The sequence below is a fragment of the Xiphophorus maculatus genome, chromosome 22 (assembly GCF_002775205.1).
Source record: "Xiphophorus maculatus strain JP 163 A chromosome 22, X_maculatus-5.0-male, whole genome shotgun sequence".
In the NCBI taxonomy this organism is placed as follows: domain Eukaryota; kingdom Metazoa; phylum Chordata; class Actinopteri; order Cyprinodontiformes; family Poeciliidae; genus Xiphophorus; species Xiphophorus maculatus.
In genome coordinates, this window is record NC_036464.1 from 2,284,061 (window position 1) to 2,303,229 (window position 19,169).

Below are 19,169 nucleotides of genomic sequence, written 5' to 3' on the forward strand. Positions count from 1 at the left end.
GGCAGGCGGCCAGCGGCCAGCATGGGGGGCCTCATGCTCTGACCCCTGCTGCCTCCTCCTGGGGTCGGAGAGCCCGGTTCTGTGTTTCTGTGTTCAGGGACAATCAGGCCACTGTGGAGAAGTGAAGTGGGAGTTGGGGTTCTGATGTGGGGACTGGAGTTTGGACGTGAAAAGCCAGGAATAAGTGGAGCTCTTGGTTCTCACCTGACGGCTTGTTTTCCTTCCTTTCATCGTTTGTTCTGCAGAAACAAACATGTTGATGAAATTCATTCAGATGAATGAACTCCAGCATGAAGCCTGGTGTGAAAAACAAACAGTGAACTGCAGAATCTGCTACAGTAGAGCGGCTGAAGCAGGAAGTGAGTGCGTTGATTGGCATTCAGATGAAATGACCAGGATGTAAACAGCTCTCAGCCTGCAGGGGCCGCCGAGCCCGAGAATGATGCTGCTGTTCACAGCATTACACAACATCCTGGATTCAGCCCAAGCATTCACTCCTTTATTTCACTGCTTTCAGCAGCAAACAGCCACATTTAAAGGCACATCAGATCAGGATCCACAGCAGAACCGAGTCCTCAGACGTCTTCTAAACCTTTAAGACTGAAAACCTTCCTGTGATAAAGCTTGTAATTATTCTGATCTGTTTATAACTAGAACTATGAACTCAGGCTGCTGAACACTTCTCACTCTTTCTCCTTCTTGCTGTTAACTTTATGGTTTCTGTTTTTTCTTCTGTGAACTTTCACCTGGCTTCAGTTTAACTGCAGCAGAGTTTTTGTTATAAACGTCCTCAAAACTTTGTCAATATTCCTCTAATGTCGAAGAAACACGCAGTGTTTCCATGACAGAAGAAATGCACTTAAAATGACATGTGAATATGTTTGTTCATGCGATAAGTTATTAAAAAAACATGGCGCGCCATCATCCTCCTCCACTTCCTGTTGTCTTCTTCTTCGTGGTTTCTGCCAGTAGTAACATCCTGTTGATCATGTGACTGATGAGAAAAAGTTTTTCCATTGGAGTTTAGTCAAATAAATCAATTTTGATACAGCCTAAAAAAACAATTGAATTAAAGTATTCAGTTTATTGACCTTATTTAAATCAGAGTGAACTTTATTTATGTAGCAATAATATTATTGATGGTGTGTTTATGACTCGTTCATCTTCACTGGAGACTGTTGATCATTTGAAGCCTTAGTTTATAAATGTAATATTTAGTCTAGTCTGTCAACTAAATATTTAGCATGGGAATTAAATATTTAGTTTGGATCTATCACATTTATAAACATATGAATTACAGGTGAAAATATAACAGAAAATTAAAAACACAGAGGTTAAATGAACTGAAAATATTGCTGTTAATTTTTTATTGTGTAACTTTACGGCTCTCCGTTCTGGACGCGTCCTGCCGGGTTTGATTCTGACCCAAACCGCCTAAATCAGCTGAATAATTAACATCTGAGCTTGTAGCCCAGAGTCCCACTGATGACCTCATTATTTCATCCATTTCATGTGAAATGAATCACCCATTCATTTCAACAGGTGTGCTGCTGAAACGATTCTGAGGTTTCTGGAGAAGTTGATGGCGACCAGGTGGGTGGATCGGGAAACCGTCCTGAAACTCAGAGATGACAAAAAACATCTACAGAAACGTTCAGGAAGATTTTAGTCTGATGTTAGAAACTGGTATCGACACAAAAAGAATTGAATTATTGACCACAAACATCATCTCAGTTAACAATGGTGATTATTTAATGTCGGTTAAAAACAGCCCAACATCACAAAACTAAACATCAGGAATCTAAAACACTAAAAACACGACTTCACTTCATCAGGTTATTACTGCAGATTCAAACTGAATCTGTTTTAACTAACTTGGTTTACAGAGTAGTTAATTTTAATGTATTAATCTAACAATTAATCCTTAAAAAATATGCAGAATTACCAAAAATTCTCAATCAAATGTGAATTAAATTGGTTTTCCTCTAACCTTCAGAGAGCAGTTTGAGAAATTTTACACAAATCCTTAGAAATGAGCTGAACAGAACTCCCCAAAAGGTTAAAACACAACTTCCCTCCACTGATTTCAGATTTAATTCACACTATCATCAATAAAAAAAACAAATTTCTCTAATTTCTTTAATCAGCCCTCAAAAAACTTGACGAAGAAGGAGCAGACGGAGTGCCAGCCGTCGCTGCAGTACGTCTGCACCGGCTCCATGTCGTTCACCATTCCTTCGTCGTCAAACTCAGTCCTCTCCTCCCGCTTCTTTTTCTCCGCCTCATCCTCCTTCACCTTCTTCTTTCTCTTCTCCACCTTCCCTCCATCGGAGCTCTTCGCTCCGGCCTCTCCTTTCTTCTTCCCTCCCTCCTTCGCTGCGTTCTTGTCCTCCTCCCCGCTGCGCTGAGCCAGCTTCATGTGGGCCTCGCCAGGCGCCTTTTTGCAGGTTTTGGCCTTTAGCACTTTCTCTCCCTCGCAGGCGTTCTCCCGTTTCTTCAGCTTTCCCACCAGCTGCTTCCAGTACTGGCTGGACTTCATGCTGTAGGCCTGGCAGAGATTGGGTTTACCAGCATAACGACACCAGTACCTGGGAACAATAACAAGAAGATGATTGGACTCCAGGACACTGAAAGGCAGGAAAGGCCCAGAGCTGCTGCAATGGATGCGAGTTTAAACCAAAGAATGAACCGAAACGTTTTTAAAACCATTTGTTATTGATACACCCTGAACCAGTCCTGCTTCAGCAGACTTTTGTCAAGGCAAGCCGCCTTCTCGGATCAAACACGCGGTGCAGGATGTACGGATCACTCCTGTTGTTCCTCACTGCCATCGTCGCTCCATGAAGCTCAAAGCTGTGCAGGATATCAATAACTGATAGACCTGATAGCTTTTTGTCATGTTTCTACGTCTGGCCTCACCTCTCTGCGTCTCCTTCGCTTTCTGTGGAGCAGTTCACTACCAGGCTCACCAGACCTTCACCAGATGTTTGCCATGTGCAGCGATGGCCCTGCTTGGTGCTCAGCTCTCCGGAACTGAGCACCGAACGGTTTCTGGACCTCCGGGCCGGTGGCGGCGACGACTGGGGCTGGCGAGGTTTGTCCCGTTTGTCCTGACCAGGCGTCCGCTTGGCCTCGGCGAGGAAGACGAGGCAGAGGAGGAAGACACAGCAGCACAGAGCAGCACGCATGGTGGCTGAGGAGGGGACAGAAGATATCTGTTAAAAAGGCTGCGCTCCTCTCCAGTTCTTTCTATTTACTGGATCTGGAAGCACTTATCCTTTGTACCTTCTGGACTGAAGGCTTCAGTTAAACCAAACCATGTAAAACCAGTATTGGTCCAAGTACATATTAAAGTTCACACAGGATGAAAAGCCCACAAGACATTAAGATCTGAGCGAAACATGAAAGGCCTTGCAGGATGTTGTCGAGAGCCTCAGGAATGATTAAAAACCAACGGCGTTTTATGACATGTGACAAAGACTGGAAAGTTTTAATGGTGGAAACTCATGTGGTGTCAGGCTGACATGGTTTATATTCATGGTGGCAGCATATTGGGGAACATGTCCATGATGTGGATCAGTTACAGGAGAACTGGACACACTGGTCCTGTGTTTAAGGTCTTAACCTTTCCCTCAACAGCTGTGCTGCCCTACAGAAATGCTCCAGACTCAGATGTTGAGGTACTGAGGTAGATATGTGACACCATGGCAGTAGCACCATACTGGTGTAGCACCATGTCTTAGTTAGCTTAGGTATGTTAGCTGCAACCTGGTGTCATCCAGAAGAGCCTGGCCAGGATCCAGGGCTTGATGTGACTTTGGGTTTCCATGGTGACGGTTGTTGATAAAGAGATAAGATCCAGGTTGTGGCTCATAATGTGGAGGGACTGATGACAGAAAACCAGATAGAAACCTCATTAAAGGGGCACTTTGCCTTTAACTAGGTCATCCTAATGTGATAATCCATAATCTAAACCGGGTGTCAAACTCCAGGCCTCCAGTTGCTGTCCTGCAGGTTTTAGATGTGCCTCAGGTACAAAACACTGGAATGAAACGGCTTAATTACCTCCTCCATGTGTAGATCAGTTCTCCAGAGCATTAATGACCTAATTATTCTGTTCAGGTGGTGCAGCAGAGACTCATCTAAAGGTTGCAGGACTGCGGCCCTTAAGGACTGGAGTCTGGAACGTCTGTCAGGATTCAGCTACAAACTAAAATACAGACATTATTACCACAGTATCTCAGGTTAAATATGTTGTTTTCATCCACCTGCTAATCCATTGTCTTTCTCTCATCTGAGATCAGATCATGGAGGTAAGAGGACCAGCAGTGAATCTAAGATTCAAAGATGATCTCCGGCTGATTCTGGGGATTCCAGAGTAATAGAAAGTACCACCAGTGAGTTCTGGATCTGCCTCAGGTTCTGCTCCCAGGAGGTTCTGCCAAGAAAACCTCCTCCAGGTGGCGACCCGATCAGATGTCCAAACACCTGCATTATGGGCTCAACACACAGGAAACAAACAGCAGCAACAGGACGAAGTCTCTGCCAACCGGGTTGAAACCCATTACATGGCAACAGATAGCAATGACAGCAACAAAAATAGAACATTTTTGTGCACACATGGCTAACCAATGTGTGTTTGTCTACATGTACAAACTATGCACACATTTCCCAGTTTCCAGTTGGAGGAGGGTCAGTGAGTGTCGTCTCATGGTGCAGGTTCCAGAGGAAATGGAGGGAGCAACGTCCCGCCCCGTCTCTCAAGGCTCAGTCCAAACAAACAAAGGAACCTCCGTTTCCATGATCCTGTGTCCTTTCTTAAAGAGGAGCACCACTCACATTACCTCACACAAGGCTCCTAAACCAAATCTCCATCTCTTGCTCCGTCCCACCGTCACAAGACACCAAGATATTTTCCCTCCTCTGTTTGAGGCACAGACTGAGGGAAGAACCATTTCTACTGCCACATATCCATTCCTATTGGTCACACTGGGAACAACAATGGGTTATGATGTAACTAGAAGACGTCTCATCATGGTGTCACCGTGATTCGATCACTGTCAGTTGGGTTCCTCATCTAGGCCTGAGTCTTCAGGTCTCTAATGACGGCCGACTCCTGGAGGGTCAACCCAGGATCCCAAAACTCTCCCATCATAACAAACCACCATACCTCACCGCAGGACCCTATAAACTCTACACCAAACCTAAGATACATGTAAATCAGTAATAAAGTCCACACACTGCAATATAAGGTACGTTGCTTCATGTAGTGAATTTGTGCAATCAAATAAATGATGAATTCATTCCACTCAGAAAAATAATTACAGAAAATAATGAACCAACCAGAATAGTGAATGTTACAGTTTAGTGTTTACTGGATGCAAAAGTTACTGGAAGTTAGCATAGTTAACAGTTTATCTTCAAAATCCAGAGAAAATCCAGAATTCATCCAATTCAGTTCAGTCAGATTCAGCTGCTTCAGGAAGTTAAAGTGCAACAAAAGAGTCAGAACCAGACTGGACCGTTCCTCCCTCCCACTAGGAAGAAATTCATTCTAGAAAACTGCAAAATCAAAACGAAATGCATCTTTTTAAAATCAAAAACCTTTCTGGAGTTTCTCAGAGTTTCTCTGCTGTGAAGAATGAACGTTTGAGCAGAGAAAGTCACCAGATGTCAAACAAAGACAAGCAGCACGATAATAATCCTCTCTGATCTCCGTTATTCTGATCATTCTTGTTAATAAGTCATAACTCTCCGTCTGCACCAGGCAGAGAGCAGAGGCAGTTGTTGTCGTTTCTTACCCTTGGATGCTGCTGAGAGGTCGGAGTCGCTGTGAGAGCCTGGGGGCCACAGACACTCAGATAAAAGAGGGCAGGAGACGAGGATAAAGGAGGAGCGGGAGAAAGAGGAGGCCCGGGGGGGGCTATTCGAAGAACTGCCCTGAGAAACCCTCCCACATTTACCCTCCACATTTACCCCCCTCAGAAAGCATCTGTGAGAAAACAACAACAGAGTCTGTAGGGTTTCTCTTTATTGGCCACACAGACAATAATTCAAACTTTCAGCTGTTTTTTCTCCCAGTGTTTCCTCGGAGGAGCTGCATGTTGCTGTTGGGTTGCAGCAGGAATCCAGCCTGGATCCGTTCATGGAGCGGTTAGCAGGTTCTCCCACCGCTCAGAAACATGACCCTCAGGTTCTCTAGTATATCTACATTTCTCTACGACTCTCTGTACTCTGTGACAGACAAGCGACACAATGCGTGGGAATCAATTTGATCCAGATTTTTGTGCCACAATTCGATCCACAATCAATTTTCAATTCACAATGATTATTCACGATGTCGTCTGCTTCACGTCCTCAGCCTGCTCTTTAAGGCAGAGCGATAAATGGAGACAGTAAAGTATCGTTTCCACTCCTGGATCCTCCTTTTGTTTTCATTTTTCCTCTCTGGATTCTTCTATTAATCTCCTCTGGGTTACATGATGATAATCTGTAAGTTTTCCTTGTGATTAAAGCTTTATTAATCTCCTCCATCATCAGCCTCTGATTCTGGTTCAACATGAAACCAAGAACAACTTCCTCAATCCAGGATCAGTTCACCAGCTGCTGTCCATTCACCATGAAATCGTGCAAATTGGAATTAGAAAAATAAATTTGCTTGATGGAAACAGAATAATTTAGAAACAACTCACATTTTTCAATAAAAGCCCAAGACTTGGGAAAGAACCTCTGCTGGACAGAGAGGAGCAAACAGCGTGACTAATTGTTCTTCTGATGGAGCAGATTTCATTCCAGGAGGTCGACTCCTAATTCTGGGAACTTCCAAATACACATCCAGTAAAACGGAGCCAGAATGGGCTCTTTGCACCTGCCGCGCTGACGTCACAACCGCATGCGCAAATGCGGCTCTCTTTTTTCCGCTCTGAGTTACCATGACAGCTAGAAAAGACAAAGTCTTATTTCAGATGCAGATAAAACAATACTATGAACATTACTGTCTTCCTAATATAAAGGGCTTTTAAGTTTTCATGGATTTCCAAACAGTCCTGAATTAAGAAGACGGTGGCTTGTAAATATTCGTGGCTACCAGTTAAAGCTAACGCTGCACAGCAAAGTTTACAGCCTTCACTTCACTCCGGATCAACTTCTTCAGCCTAAAGCAGAAGGTAAAGGAGCCTCCTGTGTTATTTCCATGGACTCACTTCTGTATTCAGCCTGAAAGAGTTTATGGGAACCAGAGAGCAGACCAGAGCCAGACAGCCGAGCTACTGACCCGCCTGTACACACTGCTGGAAACACCGTCCTGCTTCACTAGAAACATCCTAAACTAATAAAACTAAGTAACACCAGAGCTGCTCTACTGTTAAGCTATGGGCTTGTTGTTCCTCAGGCTTCAGAAGCAAAAAGCCTGAACCGTAAAATCCCCGTTACTTGGTCTCTGACACTAACGACAATAAACCACGTAATATACTTGAAAACAAGGTAAAAACATTGTCCGTTAATGAAGAATGAAAAATGTTTAGATACTTAAATAGCACATTTTTACAAGACAAATGTCTAGCATAAGCTAAAGCTAATGTTAGCCACAAAGTTTAAAGAAAGTAAAACTCACCTTCGTATCTGTGTATAACGAGGCGAACATCTTAAAACCTTTCTCCAGCTTATTGTCGGGGCTTCGGCTCGATGTTCATCATTAGCTGTTACCTTGGACAAGCCCTGCAAACACCCAGTGGAAAGAGCCTTTTGCAATAGATCGGAAACGACTGAGCCGCTTTTCCCCCGAACGCGGAAGCTGAGGAGCAAAGAGCCCATTACTGCGCAAATGGAGGACAGTAACGCCATTGGTCGAAGCTTCCCAATACACACCAGTAGAGTTGGTATAAAAAACTGATGTCAGAAGTAGAAGTCAAGAGATTTTGGATTTCTGTAACGATGTAAATGTGATGCTTTGGGTTCCACAGATGTGCATTAAATCTCTTCCCGTTTTGGCTGTGTGATGCCCACGGGTGTGTGTTCACAATAGAAAAAAGGAGCATGCATTTCTTTAAATGTTTAGGGGGTTAATGACGATGGGTGTAGTAATGGTGTTTCACCAGTAGGTGGCGCATGGAGACTCGGAGCTGCCTGTTCTGCCGTTTCTCATAAGCTGAGAGAAATTGGAGTAACAGACTGTGTGCTCATTTACATGCTGTTTTTCAGGTGAGAATAACCTTCAAGTTTGTTTTAATAAAGTACTTTTTGATTATTTGGTACTGTTCGAGAAATGTTTAAGGAAATGTGTCAATGTGTGAAAGATATTGAAAGAGTTTTGTTGTGTTTCGGAGCCAGCAGCGGCTAGCGGGAGTAGCTAACATGCCGTGATGCTAGTTGGTTAGCACAATGTAGCGGCGGATAATAGCGGGATATATACAGATAATAGCGGGATATATACTGATAATAGCGGGATATATACAGATAATAGCGGGATATATACAGGTAATAGCGGGATATATACAGATAATAGCGGGATATATACTGATAATAGCGGGATATATACTGATAATAGCGGGATATATACAGATAATAGCGGGATATATACTGATAATAGCGGGATATATACTGATAATAGCGGGATATATACAGATAATAGCGGATATACTAGCGGGATATATACTGATAATAGCGGGATATATACTGATAATAGCGGGATATATACAGATAATAGCGGGATATATACAGATAATAGCGGGATATATACTGATAATAGCGGGATATATACTGATAATAGCGGGATATATACTGATAATAGCGGGATATATACTGATAATAGCGGGATATATACTGATAATAGCGGGATATATACAGATAACAGCGGGATATATACAGATAATAGCGGGATATATACAGATAATAGCGGGATATATACAGATAATAGCGGGATATATACTGATAACAGCGGGATATATACTGATAATAGCGGGATATATACTGATAATAGCGGGATATATACAGATAATAGCGGGATATATACTGATAATAGCGGGATATATACTGATAATAGCGGGATATATACAGATAATAGCGGGATATATACAGATAATAGCGGGATATATACTGATAATAGCGGGATATATACAGATAATAGCGGGATATATACAGATAATAGCGGGATATATACTGATAATAGCGGGATATATACAGATAACAGCGGGATATATACTGATAACAGCGGGATATATACAGGTAATAGCGGGATATATACAGGTAATAGCGGGATATATACAGATAATAGCGGGATATATACAGATAATAGCGGGATATATACAGATAATAGCGGGATATATACAGGTAATAGCGGGATATATACTGATAATAGCGGGATATATACTGATAATAGCGGGATATATACTGATAATAGCGGGATATATACAGATAATAGCGGGATATATACTGATAATAGCGGGATATATACAGATAACAGCGGGATATATACTGATAACAGCGGGATATATACAGATAACAGCGGGATATATACAGATAACAGCGGGATATATACAGATAACAGCGGGATATATACTGATAATAGCGGGATATATACAGGTAATAGCGGGATATATACTGTAGGTGCAACCACTAACAGTAACCGCTTATAAAGGAAGTTGGGATATATAATATATATTCCGTGGTATGAGAGTAATATGCTGTTATCAGGCTCCAGGGTTTATTTGTGTTCTGGTGAAAGGTTAAACTGTGATTTAATACATTCACTTAATTAAAGTAGTTTGAATTCTAAGATAGTTTTGCCAGTTTACAATAACTTTAGATACATGCTCATTAAATATGTCACTGTGTGATTAAATATGCATATAAAGTGTAGTGAATTGAAGGTACATGTTACCTGAGGGAATTGGGACAAAATATGATGTTATTTGATTATTTCTGGTTTAAGGAAAGCTGATGCTGATGTTTATGTCAATGATTGAATATGTCTAATATGTACAGTAAATTACTGAACTATAAATTGGGCTGTATTGACAGTTAAATGAGCTGGTTTGTTCAATAAATAAGCTGAGAGAAATTGGAGTAACAGACTGCATCGTGTTCTCATTTACATTTACATTTTTCAGCTTCATCTGCTGCTGACGGGTCCGGATCCCTGGTACCAGTTACATGTGAGCAGAGAGAATTTGTATCATTTCTTCATTTATATATTCCATCAGTTTAGGCCCTTTAATTTCCTCCATACTTATTGAGTGAACAAACTTATTCACGTGATTTTAATCGCGTTTCTTATTTGATGGAAATAAGAATTGCTAAATTGTTTGTATTTTTTTACGTTCATGGAATATTGGCAAAGTTTTGCACATCTGTAATGTAAACGCAGCTGCTGATGATCTGTGGGTTTCCAGGGTAACGGTCAGTGTGTCACCAGGTGGAGGGGATGAAGTTGTCATTTCGGACCTCGGGTCAGATCTGAACCCGACTGGGAACCTCAGATAAAACCATGTTAATGTGTCCATTAATTCATAATGAGTCTTAATGAGAATAACCTTTGACCTTTAAAATGTTAATGGATTTATTACCGTTGATGAACTGAACCGGGCCGTTTCCAGCTTCCTGCTTCCTCCAGGACAGAAGCTGGTTGTGTCTCTGGTTGCTCCTCGGCTCTCTGAGGAGCCGGTGGGGAGGATCTTCTCTCGGCTGCAGGACAAAGACTCCTGCAGGAATCTGGGTCACGGCTTAACCCCCCACTGACACCCGGTGGTCGGCGGCCAGCTCCTTCTCATTCAGCTCAGGCCTCCACGCAGATCCCAACTCCTTCCTCCAGAGACCGCTGCCAAATATCTGCCTGGTGAGGGAGGATGAACTGAGGCAAAGAAAACGCGCCGTTCCGCCCAGTCTGGATCGATCAGCAACAAATATGTCACCTTGTTTTTCACCAAGAGTCCTGAAGCTGGGCAGCATCATTTATTACAGTTTGGTAAAAGGACATCAGAGGAGGCCGGGTTTTAACGGATGAATGGACGGATTATTTGAGTCCTTTCAGTCGGATACATCTCTCTTTCCTTGGTTTTAGAGCAGGAAAACTTCTCTGCTCTTACTTTACCTAAGAGAGACGTTAACTGAACCTTATCAGAAACACAATGATCAGGTAAATGAACAAAAATCATTCATTTAGACCTTTAGGTTCATTGAAACCAGCAGACAATCAGAAACATGATCTGTTTTCAGGTTACAGAACAAACAGTGAAAAAGATCCAGTTTAGCTGCAACCATTTCATCCTGTAAGCTGCTGGTAAAATCCCAGTAAATCCCAGTACTCCCCATAACAACACTCAGTTCTGGCAGAGTGTTGTTATGGAGACAGTCGATCTGGACCTGATCCTGCGGGGCCAAAAGCGTCACTCCTGCATTTGATGGGGTTTAATTATTTATTTAATCACAGTTTAATTATGCCAATAACCTTTAGAAACCTTTACAAACTTTTATATGCTTTATAGAAACTTGATTAAATGTGTCATCAACTGTCATCAAATAACCTTCAAATATATTTTTCCCAACTTTTAGAAAACTAGAAGGTTATAAAGTAGTTTTAAATTATAGATGCTGTTGGTTTTCTAAAATGGATCCTTTGCAGAAGGTCAAATATGTGGAAATAAAATGAAAATCATTTTTTTCAGTTTGATTTCTGTCTGTGGAGGTTCAGAAAGTTTGAAGGTTTATTATTGGAACAGTAAAAATGAACTTTTAGAACAAGGTTTGGACAGAAGAGCTTAATATTTCCACCTGTCCAGGTCGGTAGCTGCACCGTTTGCTGAATAAAATTTTAAAAATCATCTGCTCCCGACAGACTGGATGTCTTCAACAAAACTAAACATTTTCCTGAATTTATGAATTTATAGATCATTTCCGTCTCTATTGCTGTGGTGAGGGACACTGATGCTGCAGAAGCATTTTGGAACCATATAGTTGATGGACGGTTCTGATACTTTTGGATAAATCAATCACAAAATGGGCGACGACGCCTTAACGTCCGACTGCCTGGTTCTTGATGTGACTGACAGGGGTGTACTTACTTTATACAATGATGAGAGATTGTTTGGTGTGGGTTAAAATAGAGGAAAAGAAACGGTAGAGAGTTTCAGCGTTGTTGTTGGGTTCTGACGCCCCCTGCTGGTTGTTTTTAAGAATATGAGCTAAATTGAAAATAAGAAACTCATTTATTGGTTAAAAAGCCATAAAAATTAATTAAAACTAAAACTGAAATTAGTTTTGTTCTCCAAACAATGTCTTTCTGACCAGCAGACAGAGAGTCATGGTCTTTGCTGCGATTCCTTTTCCTGAGCAAGAATGTGGTGACAGTGGGAAGGAACAACTGCTTTTTAATGGGAGGAAATACACAACAGAACCAGAAATTCCAGGAATATCATGTATGACATAGAAAATATACGCAGCGATGATGAGAGCAGTGACTGATTCATCTGAGACAAACGGCTCTGAGCCGATAGTGAAGCCGTTTTCACAACAAGATATTTATTTACTTTTCATTTGATTTGGTGGATTTTCCCAGAAGGAGCCCAGCAGATTTAAAACCAGTTCAGTGATTTCTTAGTGTTTGTAGATCAAGTGTTAGTTAGTGATCTAGTGCTGCTGGCTGCCAGCTGGCCGATGAAGCTCTGAGGTGACTTTCCTGTCTCCTCATCGGGATGAAGAGTGTTTGTGTGCGTTAGCTGAATGGTGATGGTCCCGAGTCCTTGACGGCAAACAGAAGAGTCCACTTTCTGCCTCTGAGCATCGGCGGAGTGGCAGCTGCAATCAGCGCTGCTGCTCTGCTCTGATTACTGCAGTGATTAAAAGTGGGAGCCGTGACCTCCGCCGGGTCTGAGGGCCGCTTCCCGATCAGAGGCAGAACGGGTCGAACGCAGGATGAAGAGCTGCCTGTCGTTGAAAACTCCTCCAGCCGCAGATCATCACTCTGTAATCGTGCTACATGCTAGCTCAGCTGCTCTACAAACACACTCTTTACTCTCAACAGATTGCTGTGATGGTTTTTATGTTTGGTAACAAAAATCTCAAACATAATCTTTATATTCAAACATAATTTATAGATAAATATTGATATCAATTTATTAGTTATAACAGATGAAGAAATGCATAAGCACAGACAATCAAGAACTTTATACCAAATTAAAAACCAAGTTAAAGACTAAATATGTTTACAACATCATGAAAAGAATATTATTTATACAATAATTCATTAAACACATAAATTGAGGCGAGAAGCTTGTTAGCCTGTTTCAAAACAAATTTTTTAAGAAAAATTTTTCATGTAAATGTTTTAATTTAAAACTTTTAAATGCCTTAAAAAATTAATTTCTGGAATTAATGAATTTCTGTCATTTCTCTGACCAGGTTTATTTCCTCACTTTAATTATCCCGATATAAAACACTTTTCACAAAAATAATAACTGCCGTTTCATGGTATGTCACAAAGTGCCAAATGAAAAGATTCTTCAAAAATATTTTCAATATTTTTAAAAAATTACCAAAATATTTTCATCTGTATAATTTTATTATTGTATTTCTAAGTTTCAAGTTTTTTTCATGATTTTATTTTAAACGGTTTTAGTTTGTATTTTTGTGAGGATGAAGAAACGCTGCATCTCCTCAGGATCATCCTGGACCAATAAAGTGTTTATTGTTATTATTGAAATATGAATGAATGAAAATCTTAAAATATATCAACATCAAATGCATATAAACTGGTTTATCTTTCTGTTTTAGCCAAAATCTCAGCGAGTCTGCAGGGGAAACGTTAGTCTGCACCACGTAATCTTTACATGCAGTTTTGATTTATTGTTTAATAGCAATGATTCCTGTTCGGCTGCAGAAAAGTTCCTGCAGCTTTCTGAGACTAAAAGTCCCTAAGAAACAAAATAATATGAAGAATGTAATGAATGTGCTTCAGTCTTTACTGAAAATGATTCTTTTATTTCACTTAACACCAAAGAACAAAAGAAGATGGAGAATTAAAATTTTATAGCAACAAAACTAAAACAAAGAAGGAATGAAGTGAATCTGCAGCGGATCGGATCAGAAATGCTTCAGGCTGCATCAGCTTTCATCTCCAATGTGTCAAAGAAAAGAAAAATCTCATTATGTCGTAAATATTCTAGCAGGAGGCTTGATGGCTGGAGTCACTGGAAACAGACGTGCAGTCAGAGATCAGAGGAAGTAAAGCTGCTCGGCTCACAGACTGAAAGTTCAGAGGAAAAATAAAAATGATTTTTCCTTTTTAAACATCCCGACCTGAACAGGCTGGTTTCATCCCAAAATCTGGTTTCATCCCAAAATCTGGTTTCATCCCAAAATCTGGTTTCATCCCAAAATCTGGTTTCATTCCAAAATATAATCCAACAGAATTTTTCGAGTTAATTGATTTTCTTTCATTGAAATTACTTGTTTTTGAGAACTTAATATAATTTTTATTCAGAGATTATCAGAATATTCTGGTATGAATCAGATGTGAAGCCTCAGCCTGCGGTAAAGCCCAGCTGGAGGTCACGGTGCGGCCGGAGGTCACGGTGCGGCGCCCTGAGAGCTTCGCTCCGTTTCAACTCAACACCGACTGAAGATGAAAGAACAACCAGAGACTTGCTGTAAAAACACTCAGACAACAAAACCGCCTTACAGACCTGAGCCTGTTCACTTCCATTCATCTATAAAACGTTCCAGGATTACATCTGATCGTGTTGAAAATGAAGAGTCTGTTTTACTGAACAATTTATTATTCCTACTTTGTTTTATATTACTATTAAAGTAACTATTACTATTTCATGTTCTATCCTCTTAGCTTCATTTAACAGGAAAAAACAAGAAATAGTCTTACAGGTCAATTAGTAGTTTGTTAGGAAAAGGTCAAAATAAGTCCGATAAATTACACTAAGCTGTGATGTAGAACAGCGAGAATAAGAAGAGAAACAAAAAATATAAAAGCGAAAATTCATTGATCAAAGCAAAGGTTGATTGACCAACCCATAGATAAAAAATGAAGGTTGACTGAGGTCAATGCTAAGGTCACTGCTAAAGTTAGCTTCTATTAAGGAAAATAAACTGACTGAACATGTGAAGATCTGGACGCCTGATTTGTTCCTAATGAAGGATCTGAATTTATGTTCAAGAGTAAATTTTTCATTTAAAATCCTTAATGGAGATTTAGAAATTTCAAATAGATTTAGTTTATTTTGACATAGTGACAAACAAAACAATCTGTGACAGAAAGCTAGCAACCAAAATGACACAACAGTTACTGATTGGTCGTTCATGTACACATCCCTGCACCCTCTAAGTGACCCTTTTTGTTCTCCTCGGGTTTCCATACTTCAGAGATGTCAGCTCGCCTGCGGCGGCCATCTTGGTTTACAGCTTTGAGTTCAGGTAAACTCTGAATATTAGGGTCAGACTAAGATTTCTGTTTTTTATTAAGAGAATAAAATCATAATATTACAAGAATTCGCTCATATGGCAATAGAGTGTAAAATAGAGTGAGGGTAAAGTAGTAATTATATGAGAACTCCAACATAAAAAATTAAAAATGAGGAATGTTAAATATTTCATAGACACATTTTAACACATTAGCATGAAATTATTATCCAGTTTTACATGATCGACCAAACAAGAAACAACCAGATGAACAGATTTGCTCACATCAGATCATAATCCAAGCTTTTTCTCATAAAATGACTTTTTCTCTGGTAAAATTGTGTCTTTATCCTGCTAATTTTATGACTATATTCTCCGTCACAGGAGGGACGACCGACATAAAGTTTGAAAATACTTTGTCATTTGCAATTTCTTCTGGAGAAAAGAAAATAAGAAAAGAATCTGTTAAAATCAGGAATCGGATCTGGTATGAAACAAATCAGAGTTTCTATTTTAAGCCCATCAATGCTACCCTGGACCGATGAGTTCTGCCTGGTCCTATCCGTCCTGATGGACTTGTCCTGGTATGAAAACCTCGTTGTCCAGTTCTGCTGCTGACGTCATGGGTGTGATGGTTTCCAGAGAAATCTCCGCCTTGTCCTCCAGCTGGACGGCGGCCGGCAGCAGCAGCAGCCTGTCGCGGCTCGAAGAGCCGTTGGAAATGTTGGACTCCTCGTCGAACCGGGCGCTCATGTCCTCCAGGCGGTCGTCCAAGGTCATGCTCAGGTTGCGGGGCCGCTGCTGCGGCTGCGCGGGAACCAGCGCCTCCTTGTGGAAGGTGGTGTCGTGGTGGTAGGAGACGAGCTCGTTGCTGAAGTTCACAGCTTCCACCGCGTTGTTGGAGCAGATGCGGTTGCAGCCCAGGATGGTGGCGAAGGCCCGGCGGAAGTCCGCGTTGAAGGCGTAGATGACCGGGTTGAGGGAGGAGTTGGCCCAGCCGAACCAGACGAACACGGTGAAGGTGGTGTCGCTGACGCAGGGCGGGTCGCAGAACGGGACGGTGCAGTTCAGGACGAAGAACGGCAACCAGCAGAAGACGAAAACCCCCATGATGATCGACAGCGTCTTCAGGACTTTGGTTTCCTTCTTGAACGAAGACTTGAGCGACGCCTCGTCGGCGGCCCGGTGCTGCTGCTGGTTCCTGGTCCCGCCGTGTCCCTGGTTCTGAGCCTGCTCCGCCGCCCGCTCCAAAGACGCGATTCTGCGGATTTGGGTCTGAGCGATCCGGTAGATCCGGGTGTAAGTGGCGATCATGATCAGAACCGGGATGTAGAAGCTGATGAGGGACGAGGAGATGGCGTAGGTTTTGTTCAGGTTGGCCACGCAGCTCATGGAGGCCGAGGCGCTTCCGGTCAGGTTGGTGGAGTTTGTCCAGTTCCTGTCCAAGATGGCCGCCACTTCCGCCATCACCGCGCCGTCCTCCTCCAGAGCCCTGTGCCAGTTCATCTGCACCGGAATCAGGGAGATGAGGATGGACAGCGTCCACGCCACCCCGATCATCACGAACGCCACGCGGTGCGTCATTTTCCGCTCGTACTTGAAGGGGCTGGCGATGGCCCAGTATCGGTCCACGCTGATGATGCACAGGTTGAGGATGGAGGCCGTGGAGCACATGATGTCGAAGGTGATCCACACGTCGCAGAAGCCTCCGAACAGCCAGCTGTCGGTCACCTCGGTCACGGCCTCCCACGGCATCACCAGCACGGCCACGAACAGGTCGGACACGGCCAGCGAGATCACGAAGAAGTTGGTGACTTTGGACCGCAGGTGGCGGAACTTGATGACGGCGGCGCAGACCAGCGTGTTCCCGAGCAGCGTGGACACGATGAGCAGGAAGAGGATGCAGCCAATCAGGACGCGCAGTCCGTTCCCACTGACGCCTTCCTCCTCTTCCTCCTCTTCCTCACCACCCATCCCGTCCAGTTCGGAGAGAACTTGGCTGAAATTACTCCACACCGTGTAGTTTTCCATTTAACCAGCAAAGAAAAGCAGATCTAAGAATTTAAACTCCTCTGAAACTCGCCTCTCTCCATCCTCTGAAATAAACCAGAAATTCTGCAGATTTCCTCCGTTTGTCTCCCAGAATCAGAGACAATTCGGTCCAAAGAAGCAGGAAAAACCTCAGAGGACAGAAACAAGTGACCGCTGCTGAGTCCGGAGGTTCGGGTTCGAGGGAAACCGGTTGGTTCCGTGTTTGGTGGCAGACTGAGTCACAGTGGACTCACCTCCGCTCTGCGCTCTGTCCGCTGCAGGTAACAGTTTCCTGTCACCCAGCGGTTCCCGCTGCTGCAGCAGCTGCTGCAGCATCATCATCATCCTCCCCGTTCCTGTTCTGACGGCGCGCAGAGGAAACGGTTCCGACAGGATTTTAATAAAAACTATTCATTAGACAATTAAAACATTTCTATCTGTAGATTCTTTTCAGCTTGTTGCTTCAGCTTTGATTTTCCAATCACTTTTAGTAAAAGAAAATATTAAAACGAACCAAAAACAAAATGTAAAAAACGAGTCATTATTTTCTCTTAATATTTTAACTGATTTAAATAAAATTTTATTCAATTTGTTTTTATTTTATGTCAGGGTTTTAATACATTTATCTGATTTTATCTTAATTTTTATTTTGGTCATCCTGATTTTATTATTTACATTAATTTCTTTATTTTATTCCTCATTCTGTGTGTTGCAATAGATCAGAATTGATTTTATTTTCAAATTATTCATATTTCTATGTTGTTTAGAAAAGGCAGCTTATGAAAAAAACATTTTTCTTATCCCGGTTTTTCCTCTTTTCTGTTTTTGATGCACTGAAAATGAGATGCTCGTGGTTTTTCCTCAGATTAATCCTTCATGTTGATATTTTTGTTTGGTTTCTTTGGATTTGCTGCTCATGCATGAAGGTTGCAGCTTTTTAACAGAATATATTATTGATCTCATTATTATCAGTAAAATCGTTTGTGCAGAAATTACATGAACTGATCCTCATCCTCCGGTCCACTGATTATTGATTTTTATATTTAATACAATGATTAACCTCTGTTCGTTTTGTCTTTTAAATATGTTATATTCTAAATATTAAAAAAGCAGGTGACTCTTTTCATTCTGCAGCGCCCTCTGCTGGCTGAATTCAGTTAATTCCAGGAAAGTTTAGAAACGTTTTGCTTCTGGTTATAATCATGTTCATAAATTAATTTTATTCTGCATGGTTAATGTATTGAATCAGCTGTGAAGGTGTTTTGTGACATTTTGTAGAGTTAAACCTCAAAGGGACAGAATCATTTTTATAAATCAAATGATGATTGTTTATTATTTTAACAATAAGTTATTGGGTGAAAATATTAAATCACGAAAGAATTAATTCATTAAATTTCTCCAAATTATTTTTATTTTTGAGGAATCTGTTCAGAGGGAAAGATTTCTATATTTCATAAATGAATAATAAAGTTAAAAATGAGTCAAGCTGTTCAATTTAATTTTTTTTGCTTTTCTTCAGCCAAATTCTGATAAATTTCTTTTAACTCCACATAAATTGAAGGCTGAACGTTAGCAGCAGAATTATTATTATACAAAATTGTTGCTTTTGTAAGCCGTGATGATAGATTTATCCACAAGGTGGCGCCACTTTTCTTCTCGTACAGAGTTTTTATTGGTTGTTTTCAGGTCATTTTCTTTCTCGTTGGTCTGGGAGGAAATAAATCATCATAAAATAA

The 19,169-nt window shown here is 41.4% G+C and overlaps 2 protein-coding genes across 2 annotated transcripts; both read right to left on the reverse strand.

Annotated features, from left to right (window-relative positions):
* Positions 1-1,730: 1,730 nt before the first annotated feature.
* On the reverse strand, positions 1,731-5,907 carry fgfbp3 (fibroblast growth factor binding protein 3). Its single transcript, XM_005806110.2, has 3 exons — positions 5,802-5,907; positions 2,920-3,193; positions 1,731-2,588 (listed from the first exon to the last, which is right to left on the reverse strand). The coding sequence occupies exons 2-3, from the start codon at positions 3,186-3,188 to the stop codon at positions 2,144-2,146; spliced, it is 714 nt and encodes a 237-aa protein (XP_005806167.1). The 5' UTR covers positions 3,189-3,193; positions 5,802-5,907; the 3' UTR covers positions 1,731-2,143.
* A 9,601-nt stretch (positions 5,908-15,508) lies between these two features.
* Positions 15,509-17,720, reverse strand: LOC102219067 (D(1)-like dopamine receptor). Its single transcript, XM_005806119.3, has one exon. It carries the CDS (start codon positions 17,431-17,433, stop codon positions 15,961-15,963), a length of 1,473 nt encoding a protein of 490 aa, XP_005806176.1. The 5' UTR covers positions 17,434-17,720; the 3' UTR covers positions 15,509-15,960.
* Between the last annotated feature and the right edge of the window lie 1,449 nt (positions 17,721-19,169).

What these genes read in the sequence shown, in the direction of transcription:
- fgfbp3 (XM_005806110.2), bottom strand. Translation starts at nt 3,188, where the DNA reads ATGCGTGCTGCTCTGTGCTGCTGTGTCTTCCTCCTCTGCCTCGTCTTC. An exon ending in AGCGAAGGAGACGCAGAGAG is followed by an intron (nt 2,589 to 2,919) that starts GTGAGGCCAGAC and finishes TATTGTTCCCAG; the next exon opens with GTACTGGTGTCGTTATGCTG.
- LOC102219067 (XM_005806119.3), bottom strand. Translation starts at nt 17,433, where the DNA reads ATGGAAAACTACACGGTGTGGAGTAATTTCAGCCAAGTTCTCTCCGAA.